This window comes from Nannobrachium achirus, assembly GCF_963921795.1.
Source record: "Nannobrachium achirus genome assembly, chromosome: 6".
NCBI lineage: Eukaryota > Metazoa > Chordata > Actinopteri > Myctophiformes > Myctophidae > Nannobrachium > Nannobrachium achirus.
The window spans coordinates 19,247,684-19,262,291 of NC_137815.1; the positions used below are offsets into that span (position 1 = coordinate 19,247,684).

Sequence of the window (14,608 nt, forward strand, 5' to 3'; positions counted from 1 at the left end):
GAAGTGGACTGGAAAGGACTCAGACTTCAGAAAATGGGCTCCGGGACAGCCGGACCATTACAACTGTGGCCGTGTTTCCATTTACACCAACAAGTGGCACAGTTATCGTTGTTCTCCTAAACTTCCATTCATCTGTTTCGTTGACAACCTGATCCTGGTGAAGGAGAACAAGACATGGGAGGAGGCTCTGGATCACTGCAGGGCCATCGGCAGCGACGACCCCAGCCAACATAATCATTACCGTGAGCACCAGTATGACCTGGTGAGCCTGCAGTCTGACCATGACCACCGCTACGCCAGGGACAAGATCCAGGAGGCCACGACCAATGAGGTTTGAGCATTTGGGTAGAGAAAGAGAGGGCTTGTTAAAAAAAAAAAAAAAAAAAAACATTGCTGAAATTGATGCAGGAAAATGGATTTTTACTTTAAACTTTCTTGGTTTTTTATGAGAATTTGTTGAAACGTTATAGAAAGTCTTTTGTCTTATGTTGGATTTGTGACCGCATCCCACATTAAGGGGAATTTCTTGTATGTACCCCTACGCTAGGGTTCCCCAATAGGCGGCCCGCGGGCCATTTGCGGCCCGTGGGGGGCTACTGTCAGGCCCCCACCAACCCCAGTAATAATGGTGGTATAAGAGCAGCAACAACACTAGTATATCGTCGTTGTCAGGTTGAAACCTTGTATCTCCAAGTTTGTACGTTCTTTCGCAAAGTAAAGCCCTACTTCATCATTCAAGGCCGTCTCACAAAAGTAGTGAAAACAGCCAATCTACACAACGCGAGGCGTTGTGTGCTTGTAGATCGGCTGTTTTCAGTAGTTTTAAATCATTTTTAAAATGATAAATGCAAAACGAACGGTTTTGGACATACAAGATTTTCACCCGACAACGACGATATCTGAACTGTCGTTGGAGTAGCTGCAATGTTGTGGCCCTCGGCTTGGTACCCTAGACATGATTCGGCCCTTGGGGAAAACTAATTGGGGAACCCTGCCCTACACTAATACTAAGCTTGGAAAAGAACAATAACGTTGACCTACAAGTCCTAATTAAAGCACAGTAACACTTGAGTGAAGTTGATGTTTGACCTGCTTTTCTTTCCATGTTGTCCCCAGGTGTGGACAGCTCTGCGTTTCCTGGCGGGCGAGTGGCTCTGGGTGGATGGGGAACCACTATCACTGCAGTACCAGAACCTGCCACTCTGTCCGGCCTGGGGGAGGCGCTGTGGAACCCTACCCAAAGACCACACCACCCAGTGGGAGACCAGGGACTGCATGGAGAGAAGGAACTTCCTCTGCATCAAATCCCCAGCAAAGACAGAGGACGACTAGTAACCAGGAATTATCAGGAATGTGTGGTCATATATATAAAGAATACTACTACATTACTATTCAGATATAGCCTACTATATAGACAGGTCTAATCCTACAATATTTCAATAAAAGGGTGTACCAAACTTTTCTCAGTTGATTCTAATGTATTTTTTCCTGTAGAATCCATTTTTGCCATGTACATTTTTGTATTGTGCAAAATTAACAAGATAATTAGCATATTGACTCAAATATGCTAATTATCTCATTAAAAAAATCCACTTCTATAATAAAATCGACTTTTTAACTATGGCCTTCCCTGCCAATCGACTTTGATCGACTTTTTTAAATAAATAAATAAATAAAAAATCTTTCAAACATGGCAGCGATGTTTGTTTACATTTGAAGAAAACATAAGGGCTGCTATCTCCTGAATGCCTGAACGGATTTCCAAGCGGATTTCTTTGTTTGAAAGCTGTGAAAAGCATGCACATGCGTAGTGCATGATCTGTGCTTGAATTCGTGCACCAGCGTGCACACTATTTTTTAACCCTTTGCACCCTTTGGTGGCAATATAAGAGGTCCCACTTTGCATATGGCACTGAAGAAGTTAACTATGCTGCGCATGATACCAAAATGGACATGGCAGAAATGGATTTTACAGGAGAAAAAACATTAGAATCAACTGAATCAAGTTTGGTAAACCCTTTTATCAATTTTGTATGATTCTTTTCCTGCTCTTTCTGCCCATGTGTCAAATTATTTGTAACATGGGTGGAAATGACAGGACAAACCCTATTTAAAAAATGATAAAAGGGTTTACCAAACTGTTCTCAGTTGATTCCAAAGTATTTTTCCTGTAGAATCCATTTCTGCCATGTACATTTTTGTATCATGCATATTTGAGTCAATATGCTAATTCTCTCGTTAATTATGCACAATACAAAAATGGACATGGCAGAAATGGATTCTACAGGAAAACATACATTAGAATCAACTGAGAAACGTTTGGTACACCCATTTAACGAAAGATTGTAGGATTAGACCTGTCTAATAGGTTGGGTCATTTCTTCACATAATGTTATGTCTGTATGTTATGATATATACTGTTTACTTGACCACAAATGCTAATAATGATATATCGATTTATTTAGGTTTGATCCTGGCGTTCTAGACACTATTATTCAATATGGTTTTGTTCACATCATATTACAGATGCTAATGTCTAAACATTCTCTCTGCTCTCAACTTCAACATTAATCTCAATCTCAATCTCAACATGATTCCACACAGTGGCATGAAAACAAGCTCTAATAATCACGCCGTTTTAAGTTAGTTTTGTTTTCTTCTCCTTTTCCTCCTGCCTTTGTTCCTTAATTTTTGATTGGATGTTTTGTTTTCTTATTGACTTAAACTACTAGGTTATTCAATGCTGGATTGGTCATTAACTAAAACTAAGATAAGAGAACATATTACTCCAGTCTTAGCGTCGCTACACTGGCTCCCGGTTGTTTTTAGGATTGATTTTAAAATACTTTTACTTGTTTATAAAGCTCTAAATGGTATGGCACCTTCGTACCTCTATGACTGCCTCCATAGATATGTTCCAACCCGCCCACTCAGGTCCTCTAGTGCAGACCTACTTGAGGCGCCAACAATGACATATCAAAAATATGGTGAAGCAGCTTTCTGCTTCTACGGACCGACAGCTTGGAATAAACTCCCACTACACCTAAGACAGGCAGCCTCTGTGGATAGCTTTAAAGCACAGCTCAAGACCCATTTCTTTACTCTTGCTTTTAGCTGAATGTTTAAATCCCTGTGCTGCAAATTGACGTCCGCACTGTTCTGAAATTGTTCTTCAATGTTCTGTGTTTTTATTTCTCTGCTTTATTGTAATCCTTTTAATTATTTATTTTTATTCTGTATTTTTTATTTTATTTTACTTTTTCTCTGTTAAGCACTTGTGCTTCATTTTCTGCTCTGTAAAGCGCTTTGAGCTGCATTTCATGTCATGAAAGGTGCTATACAAATAAAGTTTTATTATTATTATTCCCTCTGCCCTCTCATTCCTCACTATTCCATCATGAACCTGAAGCCCAGAACCCATATACAATATCACTAGTATCTACTGCAGGGTTCCCCAATAGGCGGCCTACTGTCTGGCCCACACCAACCCCAGTAATAATGGTGGTATAAGAGCAGCAACAACAATAGTATATCGTCGTTGTCGGGTGGAAATCTCGTATCTCCAAATGTGTACGTTCTTTCGCAAATTCATACAAGGCCGTCGCACAAAAGAAGTGAAAACAGCAGATCTACAAGCACACAACGCGCGTTGTGTGCTTGTAGATCGGCTGTTTTCACTCGTTTAAATCATTTTTAAAATGATAAATTCAAAACGAACGGTTTTGGACATACAAGATTTTCACCCGAAAACGAGTAGTGGGAACGCCACCGCAATGTTGTGGCCCTCGGCTTGGTACCCTAGACATAATTCGGCCCTTGGGGAAAACTAATTGGGGAACCCTGATCTACTGTATACCATTTTGCTGACTTCTGTGGACTTTTAAATACTAACTTGCAGCCGCTTATTGTTTGACAGGTGACACATGATAGAAATATCTTTTTACTTACTCTGTATGAGTACTTTAACTCAAATTTAAACATCATAAGACATTAGGATGTTAAGAGAAAGAGAATGTCAGAGAAACAGCAGTCTGGTTTTGTCTCATTTCTTCCACATATTTAAATATTTCCTCTCACTGGGACTCAAAATGTGGCAGTGACATGATTTTCACAACCACGGTAATTCTCCTATAGTGCGCTTCACTTTATTCTTTTAAATTCAGATGGTTATTGATCCATAATTGTTTTGAGCTATTTTCTACAATTTTTAAAAAGGATAAACCCAGACCAATTCTAAATACTACGAAAGTGTCTAAATGTTCCGTTGGTCACTATTCAAATCATGTACCTTCGTAGGTCACCTAGTATTGAATACATGACTACTTTGACACCGTCACTTTTTAAACCTATTATTGAATACATGACTACTTTGTTCTCTCTGCACTCTTTTATGTGACTATTTATTTACTGTGTTTATTGACTGGAGCGCTTACTCTGCTTACCGTATTCCCTGTTCCTACTGATAAGCCATTCCGGAAAAATGCTTCAATTGTATTTTTTTATTTACAGATATTGGTCAGTTTGACCTGATCTCTGAAACAAGGCTTTGTAACAAAGTATATATGGTAGATATGTGCAATCATGCCTGATTACACATATTAATCAACACCCATAATAAGCTTTGTGATCCATTATTGTTCAATAATAATATGGATTCATCCATCCTTCTGCACCAGTCTTCATCAATTACATGGAGCCATATTGGGAAACGATATTAATTCAAATAAAAACACTGAACGGGAAGTACATTTTGTGCCATCTCATGGAAACTCCTGAGACAATATTTTATACACTTTCAATTAGATGAAAACAATCCTTTTGATACGGTCCCTAATTTACAAATGTAGAGCGTTGTTCCTGAGCCAAAGAATGCACACATCACACAGATAAGATAAAGTAAAGTATTTTTTATGTGTGTGTTCTTTAAAAAAAGGTCAGAAAGACGAACATCCATAAACAAAACTCAAAAACACAACACAGCAAAATAAATGAAACTCAAAAACACAACACAGCAAAAACAAATAACACTTAACCAAATAATTAGACTGAGCTGATTTAGCTAAAGAAAACAATGCCCAGTTAGGTTTGCAAAGAAATCAGTGCTCTTTTTTAAATTGTCCATTTGATGGACCATCTATATTTTAATGCAAACATCCTTCCTGTGACAGACGAGAGGTAACGGTCTAATTTCTCTTTCGTTCACACGTTAAACCATGGCTTGTTTGCTGCCATTGTCACAATCCATACAGCTGAGTAGTGTTGCGTCGGATGGTGGTCAACACAGTGGCAAAGTCCTCTCCTTTTAGGAGACTGATCTCACGCAACGTGTGGATACCCATTCCAGGGTGGGCGACCCGACAGACATTTTTACTAACCTACAGAAAAGAAACCAATGGGAGAATGAGTAAAGCCTGTTTTATACTTTGGCGTACAAACATGAACGGACAAAAGATTAGTACTCTGCAGGAGTCTGCAACTATCGATAATCCTTTTGGTGTACAAGATACACTACACCTCCAAGACACCCATGTACCTGACAAACTACTTCTTAAAGGTCAAGGATGTTCACGATCACAACACCAGAGGCAGCTCCACTAATCATCATCAACGTAGATTTAACACTAAACAAGGCTCTAACTCGTTCTCCTGCTATACCATCAACATGTGGAACGCCTTCCTCAAGCCTTAAAGGAGAGCAAATCCCTAGCCTCCTTCAAAATTGGTATGAAAAGTCACCTTCAGGCGGCTGCTACCCGTGACTTGTAAATAGACTAAGCCCCCATGCTCCCCCCACCCTTTTTTTTCTGCCTTTGTATATTGCTTTTGAAACTGATATTATCCTAGATAAAATACTATGTTAGTTCTATCCGTGACCGTCTGTCTTTCAATGTTATATGAGATACTTAAAGTGTGGTTCCTGTGGAAATAAGCCTCGGCTTTCTAGGATCTCCTTTTAGTTGACCTTGTATCAGTGATTTGTACTGTCATGAAACTGTACTTTTTTCTATTGCAAACTTCTAATAAATTCTTCAATCAATCAATCAATTATTCTATCGATTACTTTTTCAATTATATATACCTCATATTTTAAATATCAACAAATCACCAAAAATATTTTTAAATTGAATAATCACTTCAGCCATATTTTAATTTTGTTGTACAACAGTCACACAGAAATAGTGAAAAAAGCCACTCTACTAGATGAGTTCATTTTGAAAATCGATTTGTTTACCAAAATAACGGATCGTTCCAAATTAACTGTTGCACCCCAAAGAAAGATAGGTCTAAGTTACATAACATAAAGTCAAATGAACAATCTTTTGACAGTAGCCTAGGCTGTAAGTAGGAGATAGTATATGAACTTGGGGAGATAATGTATGCATTCCTATGCACTAAAATAGTGTAGATGAGATTAACTCATTAACTAATTTGTTCAGTTTTTATACTGTTTTTATCTGGTTATGCTTATTTTTATGACTAGTTTTTAGGATTTATTTATTCAGATCGGTTATTTACAGTATAGAGCAGGGTTCCCCAATAGGTGCCCCCCACCAACCCCAGTAATACTAGTATCATCGTTGTCGGGTGGAAATCTCGTATCTCCAAATTTGCACGTTCTTTCGCAAATCATACAAGGCCGTCGCACAAAAGTAGGTGCGAGGCGTTGTGTGCTTGTAGATCGGCTGTTTTCACTAGTTTAAATATTTTTTAAAATGATAAATGCAAAACGAATGGTTTTGGACATTTTCACCCGACAACGACGATATCTGAACTGTCGCAGTCGCTGGAGTAGCGGGAACGCCGCCGTCGCCCCCTGCAATGTTGTGGCCCTCGGCTTGGTTCCCTAGACATAATTCGGCCCTTGGGGAAAACGAATTGGGGAACCCTGGTATAGAGAGTAATTATTTTTCTGCACTATTTGTTTCCTTTTCTTTTTTCTAACGCCGCTTTTGTAGATGGAAAACTAACGACAAATAAAGCAATCTTGAATCTGAACACGTTTGTACCTGTCTTGGCAGGAAATAAGGCGAGTCCGTCTCCAACAGGATTCGGTTGAGGGGGATCTTGCGGACAGAATCTCGGGCCTCTGTGGCTCCCCGGTAGGTGATGAGGGCTGTGAAGCCCACACACAGGTTGGGGAACTCCGTCAGGAAGGGTTCAATAACTGGATAGCTGTTAGTGAAACAGTGCCTGCAGCACACAGAAAAGAGCAAGAGAAATACTGTAAGCATTGAACAGATGAATGAAATGACTGAAATGAATCTAGCTGTATATTTCTCACGGCATTCACTGGATGTTTTGATGAGAGAACTATTTAAGACTGAAGAGGTATTGAAGTCAATTATCAATATAATTAAATCCTCCTGTGCTCAGGGTGAAGGAGGCCGCAGCGAACCAACAAAAAAGTGCCTGTACAAAGAAAACCGCAACGCGTCACACGCGTGTGGAGCTGACAACAGGTTCAATGTGTACATCAGATTTCATGAGTATTGCACACAACGGGTGGGGTGTACAGATCAATCTCAGAAAATTTGAATATTTTGTAAAAAAAGCATTGCAGCAGATGCCATAGCTGCCCAACTCATTACTGACTTCGGAATCTGGACTTCAAGCTCCTCTGATTTCAGAAGATTGACATTTCTCTAATATAAATCCTTGTTTTGAGTGGTCTTGTGTAATATTGTAATAACTTTTCATGAGCTGTATGCCATAAAAATTCAAAATTCAAAAAAGGTTTGGAATAATTCACTGAATGTGCAATCTATCTAGACTATATGATAGTTTCAAGAAATATATGAAAGTTTCAAGAATATTTACAAAATATTCTATTTTCTGAGATTGATCTGTATATTCCCGGCTGGCTTTGTTCCCGACTTGGCCGGTGACCAAAGGGGCCCTGGTCTATATACAGTATTAGGGGTGGGCGATATGGAAAGATTCTATATCACGATATTTTCCCAAGCTGTATCACGATAAACGATTTTATCACAATTCTTTTTTCAAGTTGTTTTTTTATGGTTATCTTTCAAGTTACTTGACAAAACTAGACTCTCTGGGTTCCTTTTGGGAGGTCTAAATTGAACTTTACAAGTATGTAACTCTGACAGTATACAAATGAAACCAAATGGACCCTTACAGGTCCATTTGGTTTCATTTGTATACTGTCAGAGTTAAGTGGAGACCTTGACATTTTAAAGTTTGAGAACTACTGATTTAGACCAAAATGCAGGTTTAAATTGAATTCTCAGAAAGTGTCTTAAAAAGACAGAAAAGTAGCCAAAGTTTTATTGTTGGACACAGAGATTAATTACTAACGTTTCGGCAGTACAACTGCCTTCTTCAGGGTATTGAATTAAATTGAATTCTCCAATGAATCTCTGTATTAACGATTAAACAGGATTTTTTACAAGGCTCCCTCAATTGTATCTCACGATATATACGATATCTCTGAAAAGGCATATTGTGAAGACATTGTATCGTCTCAACGATATTTATCACCATATCACCCACCCCTATACAGTATACATTATACATTCTATAATGATGTGCCCAAAATAGGGGCACACCAGGTAGCTGATGTAACCGGATGCAGTTCAATTTGATACTGTGCAATACAATGTACATTTTGAAGATAACACACACAACCACAACCTGTGAATTTTGTAGTCCCGCGGAACACACTTCTTCATGATCTCAAGCAGGTCATCATCCGCATCCCTACAGTGGATCACCAGAGGTTTCTGCATGGATACGGCCAGACGCAGCTGACGCTCAAACACCTACAGGGGGCGTCAAAAACAACAGTACAAGACCAATAGAATGTCTATTATATTGCACAAGCCATTTAATTACAACAGATTACAAATTACTTTTATGCCTACTAAATTCTATTCGGCAATAATATAAACAGTAATTAAACACATTTAGAACGGGTACACATTATTGTGTATCATTATTTTATGCTTTAACTATTGAAAAATAGCAGATATACAAGCTCACAGCTGCGAGCTTGTAGATCTGCTATTTTTGAAAAATAGTGAAAATTTGAATTTTGACCCGATTCTATAAGTGTCTTTAGAATCCTTCTAAGATTTTTTGAAAAACCTATGTTTCTATGTCAGCAATCTGGCTCGCCATCGTCAAAGAAAAGGTCCTTTTCACTTAAATGGAGCTCAGTTATTCTGTTCTTGAGAGACTACTATGTCAGTGGTGCTCAAATATTTTCATTTGAAGGACCCCCAAAATGATATGTATTTGGCCACGGACCCCCATCTAAAAATATTTAGTTCCAAGGACCCCCCAGAAGCAAAATTTGAGTTACAAATGTTCGCTTTGAAAATACATATATTCAAAGATTTGCACACATTTTCACGGCTTTTTCAAAAAATAGCAGATCTACAAGCTCGCAGCGCGGCACTCGGTGCCACGCTGAGCTTGTATATCTGCTATTTTTCACTGGTTAAAGCATTCAATAACTCTAGGCCTAATTAATTCATTTAAGATCTTACCACTTTTTGCACGGAGGCGTCAGTGGAGTTTTTGTGGGAGTAGTCCAGGCCAATCTCTCCAAACGCCACAGCTTTAGGATGTCGCATAGCCATGAGTATACTGCGCTCATGGACGTCTGAATAGTCCTTGGAAAAATGGGGGTGGCACCCAAATGCCCCCCAGACCAAGTCCTCGGCCAGAAGCCCTTCCCACAATGCATCTTTTACTGTGATCCGTGGGTTGCAGAAGTCCGCGATGCAGCCGTGGAACTCCGCGGGAAAGCTGCTCTGGTACAGACTGCGGAAGCGGCTAAAGGTCCCGCGGAAGTCTAGTTTGCCGTACAGCATGTCCAGGTGACAATGTGTGTCTATGAAACCAATCTGATCAGTAGGGACCTGGGAGAAATCACTGAGCCAAATTGGCTCTGAGCCTTCAGACATTCTTCTTTTAGGACTTCCACACTTATAGGAAGGTGTGGAGGGGTGCAGCATGTCCGAGTACCTGCGTGCAAAGGAGTCTGAGCATGTGTAAAGGGGAGCAAATGTATTGCTGCATAAAGTAGGGGTGGTTGATGCAGACGATCGTGCCCTCTTTGTGTAAACGGGTAAAGCAAATGGGTCCAGTAAGGAGTCACCAATGCTGGCGGATTGATAGCCCTCCCTACCAGTCCTGGGAGACCTGGGTATCTTGAAAGGGTCACTTTCGGGAGTACCATCCCTGCCAGTCCTGGGAGACCTGGGTATCTTGAAAGGGTCACCTTCGGGCATATGAGTGGGCACAGGTGTGTTCGTAGTTTTCTTTGTAATAGAGACTGTCCTCCTTGACTTTGGGGAAAGGAAACATGCGCCATCATCATCACTTGTTGCCTGGGTGTCAGCTATAGACCATTCAGAGGATGATGTGGAGAGAGAGGATCTTTGAATCCCCTGCGTATTCACAGGAGAACTGCTGTTGCTCCAGCTGTTTGCGTAGTGGTTCTGGGGACCTGTCACAGAGGGGACAGGATCTGGCACATACTCATGTGCACGCACGTATTCTGAGACTTCACTCTTTTTATTTTCCTTTGGGCTGGAGGATTCGTCTTGGGAGAAGGTCTCCGTTAACACAGGGTCCTCGGCATCAGACCATTCAGGTGAATCCTCTCCTTTCAGCACCACTCTCTGAAGTAAAAGACAAGTGATAGAAAGTACTTTAATACTATGGAATGATGGTATCATATCAGGAGTGAAACATTGACGAACCTGATTATGCCATGCCTAGACATTTTAAACATCATAATTAGCCCTCCTCTTTATAGCCAAAGGTATTATTTACCATGTCCCACTCCCTGTATTAGACAGAAGAGGCAATCACTGAATCAAAGATAACGTGATTGATATTTATACTTAAAGCTACCATTCGCCCAGGGATCATGAGATGGATTTGACACATTGTTATATGTTATTAATGTAGTTGTTTAATGTTGATTTCTCCCTTTTTTCTCTTACAGCACAGTACTACATTTAGTAGTCTGTAGTTTACTGTTCCGTTTTATTTTTATCTTTCTGTATACAGCTGCACTGCATGCTGATGCCTAAAATTATTATTGATTCATTGTGGGGCTGTTTTACAATGAACATGCCAAGTAATACAGGCTAACGAATTCTACCAGAAGAGCTGCTTTTGTGTTCCATCTTGGGTTAGCACTCAGGTACTATATTTGATGAGTACTAACTGACAGTGACAGCTGCTTAAATATTCTGTATTAACTCGAATCTTTACACATCTATTTTGCCGTTTTCTTTTTTGTTTTGTTTTGCTTTCATGTATTAAAATGCAAAATGATAATGTAACTTTGACAAAATATACATGTCTCCATTCCGACATGTCTCCTTTCCGACATGTCTCCATTTCCGACACTAACCCTAAACCTAACCCAAATCTAACCTCTATGGAAGTGTTGCCACTCCGACAATAAGAAGTCAATGTCGGAATGGAGACATGTCGGAATGGAGAGCAGTCCCCAGGCAACAAAGTTCTGTGTTGGATTACCAATCTCAAGCTAGTTTCTCTACACAAATGAATGGAATACAATGCCTTCCTCAAATATCTGACTATGCTTTGGAAAATGTCAAGTACTGTTAGTGTATATGGTTGCTGAGTCAGAGTCTGTGGGCTAAAAGTGCAAAAGCTTACAAGGCATTACGTGCAACATACCCGTGTGTCCGCTTTAAGGTCTGATCTGTCATCTTCACTTCCCGTGTCCTCGAACCTCAGCGAGCAACCACATCCGTCGACATCCTCAGATTCACTGTCGGGTCGGGGTGAGCTTCTCACGACTTCCCTGTCATCTGCCTCTGAAACGGACACCTCTGCCACCGCCGGTGAGGAGCTCCGCTGTGGAGCTACCTTAGAGAGAGAAGGACTTCTACTGGTGCTGGGGACAGCAGTACGGGGCCATGCTCTCCCTGCTTGGCCAATGGCTGCAGTCAAAGCTCTCAAATAGATGGCCTTTGATCCATCTTCCGGTGTCCTGGTCTTCTTCTTCTTCGGAGTCTCTGAGGACTCTGGCCTGGATGTGTTGTCCATAGATGCTCCCTGACAAGAGTTAATGACACCAAGTGACTAATGGAACATTTCACATTACCGGAATGTAAGAACACAATTAGTGGAATTGATCTTAGGTAGGGCTGTCACGATTATGACATTTTACGTGATGATTAATTGTCACACAAATAGTTGCGATTAACAATTTAATTGTGTTTTTGTCGCTGAACACTGGAGCATATAAATAAAAATACATTTCTGTTTGGCTTTGAAGTTGCACAGGGCAGATATGACAAACCTATCCACAACTTTCCAACATCCCATCGTGCATTGCGCAGAAGGCGAGCGGCATTTCCGGCTTCGCAGCCGAGTGTGATCTACAAGCTCACAACGGTTGCATCTGCGACGCGACGTGAGCTTGTATGTCTGCTGTTAACCGGAAGTGTCCCGCAGATAATGCTACAGTAAAGTCTTGCGGAAACAGGTGGATATATGCAAAGGAATGACATATTTAATAACTTTATTCTTTATACGTTTATAGCCAATATGGAAATAGCCAATCTACAAGCTCACAACGCATCGTGAGCTTGTAGATCTGCTATTTCTACTACTTTTTGAAAGTGTTTGAAACTATATGAACATTTCTCAACATGGAAATGATTATGACGAGTATGCAAAATAATTGCCATTAGCTCAAATAATTGAGATTAGACGAGTATGTAATAATTGTGACAGGCCTAATCTTAGGTGGAAAATGTATATGGTGTACATATTTACCTCGGGAGGACTGAGTGCTCCGAAATGTTCTCTGGAGAGCTTCTGTAGTTTGATTCTGCGTGCGGATGTGCTACCCTCATCAAGATGCTCCGACTTTCGCTTTGGTGTGTCTAGGCTGAGTTCCCCGAGGATCACAGATCCTGTAGACTCATTAAGTCCAGGGGAAGGTCGGGGTGAGCTACTCCAGCGAATAGGACTAGGCGTATAGGGGACATCATCACTCCTCCAAAGACTGGGTTTGGAAGATCTGGTTGTTTTGCATTTCCACTCAATCTTCACCTTCTTTCTGTTGCTATCCATGTTACATATCCTAAAGAAAGAAAGAAAGAAAGAAAGAAAGAAAGAAAGAAAGAAAAAAAAAGGTAAATTGGTGTGTAAGTCTGTGTGGGAGGAAATCACCACAACAGCTTCTGGGAATCCCTACATCAGGGTAGGGGTAGGCAACCTTAGGCACAGGTGCCAACATTGGCACAGGGGAGGGTGATTACTGGCACACTTACGGGATTTTTTTTGTTGTTGTTATTAGGTATATAGCCTATGGACAATCTTAATCAGTTGGAAATGTTACTTTTTTTGTGTGCTGTCATTAAATATATGGCACACTGAGTGACTATCAAGAAAATGAAAACTTGACACTTCATGTCAAAAGGTTGCCGAACACCTGCATCAGGAAATATAATAGACAATATTAACCTACAAGAGTAGATTCTACAGAGGACTGCTAGTCTAACTGACAAACTAAATCATTTCAACTCAAGGAACTGCTCTACAGTTTAGGGGACATTTGCTGGAGGCTTATGAACCCATGGTGAAGATAAATATAGTAAATGGTAAGTCAATTGTGTCTTAAGTGTTATTAAAATAATGACAACTAGAGTAAACTAGAGTAGAATCATGCTTACTTGCGTCTCTCAGTGATAACATTTAGTGGCCACTGGCCAGGTATGCTGCTGTGTGTTACACTCATGTAGGCCCGGGCTGCGCACTAAATAGCACCTTCCTAAAAGATAATGTCCTCTCCAGAAGACAATTACCTGCCCAAGACGGACCCCCAAAATGTGTTCAAATGTGCACGTAAAAGTGATACCCTACCCCCTCGAGGCATTATTCTCAGTGAGGCTATGTTTACTAGGAAGTCATAAAAAGTAGGCTATAAGATAAAATTTGATAAGGTTGTGTTGCCCCATTCAGTAACACAGGAAGAGTTCACTAACAAGCGTGCATTAATTTACATCCAGCCAGGTCACGAAAGGAAAGGGGACAGCCGTTTTGCCGTTGAATCAATCTTCATTTGTCTTTATGTGGAATATGAATATCGCATTGTTCCCCATATCAGACTTATTGCTGTTGAATGTGGGTTGTTATTCTTACCTTCTGCAGTCCAGTCTTGGGTCCACGGTCCAGTCACATTGCAAGTGCAACGCCAGAGAGGATACAAGCCCGAACTGCTGCTTCCACGTTACTGAGACAACAACACGTGACTCTCCTGGCTTCAGAATCGAAACCTACTGTACACAGTGACAGTCCAAAGTCTAAACTGTTTCATTTCTGGGTCTCCAGACTCTCCCCTTAACTCTGACGGGTCCATTTGGTTCCATTTGTACACTGTCAAAGTTACAGACTCCATAAGGGTCCATTTAGACCCCCAAAGGACCCCACAGAGTCCCCCTGGAATCCACTTTGAGAACCACAGGTCTATATTATATTATATTATATTATATTATATTATATTATATTATATTATATATTATATATTGATTGAAGACTTTATTAGAAGTTTGCATAGGAAAAGGTACAGTTTCATGACTAAAAGGAG

At 40.4% G+C, this 14,608-nt stretch overlaps 1 protein-coding gene across 1 annotated transcript; it reads right to left on the bottom strand.

Moving 5' to 3' along the window:
- Positions 1–4,672: 4,672 nt before the first annotated feature.
- Positions 4,673–14,247, bottom strand: tatdn2 (TatD DNase domain containing 2). Its single transcript, XM_080727713.1, has 7 exons — positions 14,164–14,247; positions 12,793–13,102; positions 11,686–12,066; positions 9,510–10,649; positions 8,653–8,780; positions 7,008–7,191; positions 4,673–5,375 (listed from the first exon to the last, which is right to left on the bottom strand). The coding sequence occupies exons 2-7, from the start codon at positions 13,090–13,092 to the stop codon at positions 5,235–5,237; spliced, it is 2,274 nt and encodes a 757-aa protein (XP_080583839.1). The 5' UTR covers positions 13,093–13,102; positions 14,164–14,247; the 3' UTR covers positions 4,673–5,234.
- Positions 14,248–14,608: the final 361 nt, after the last annotated feature.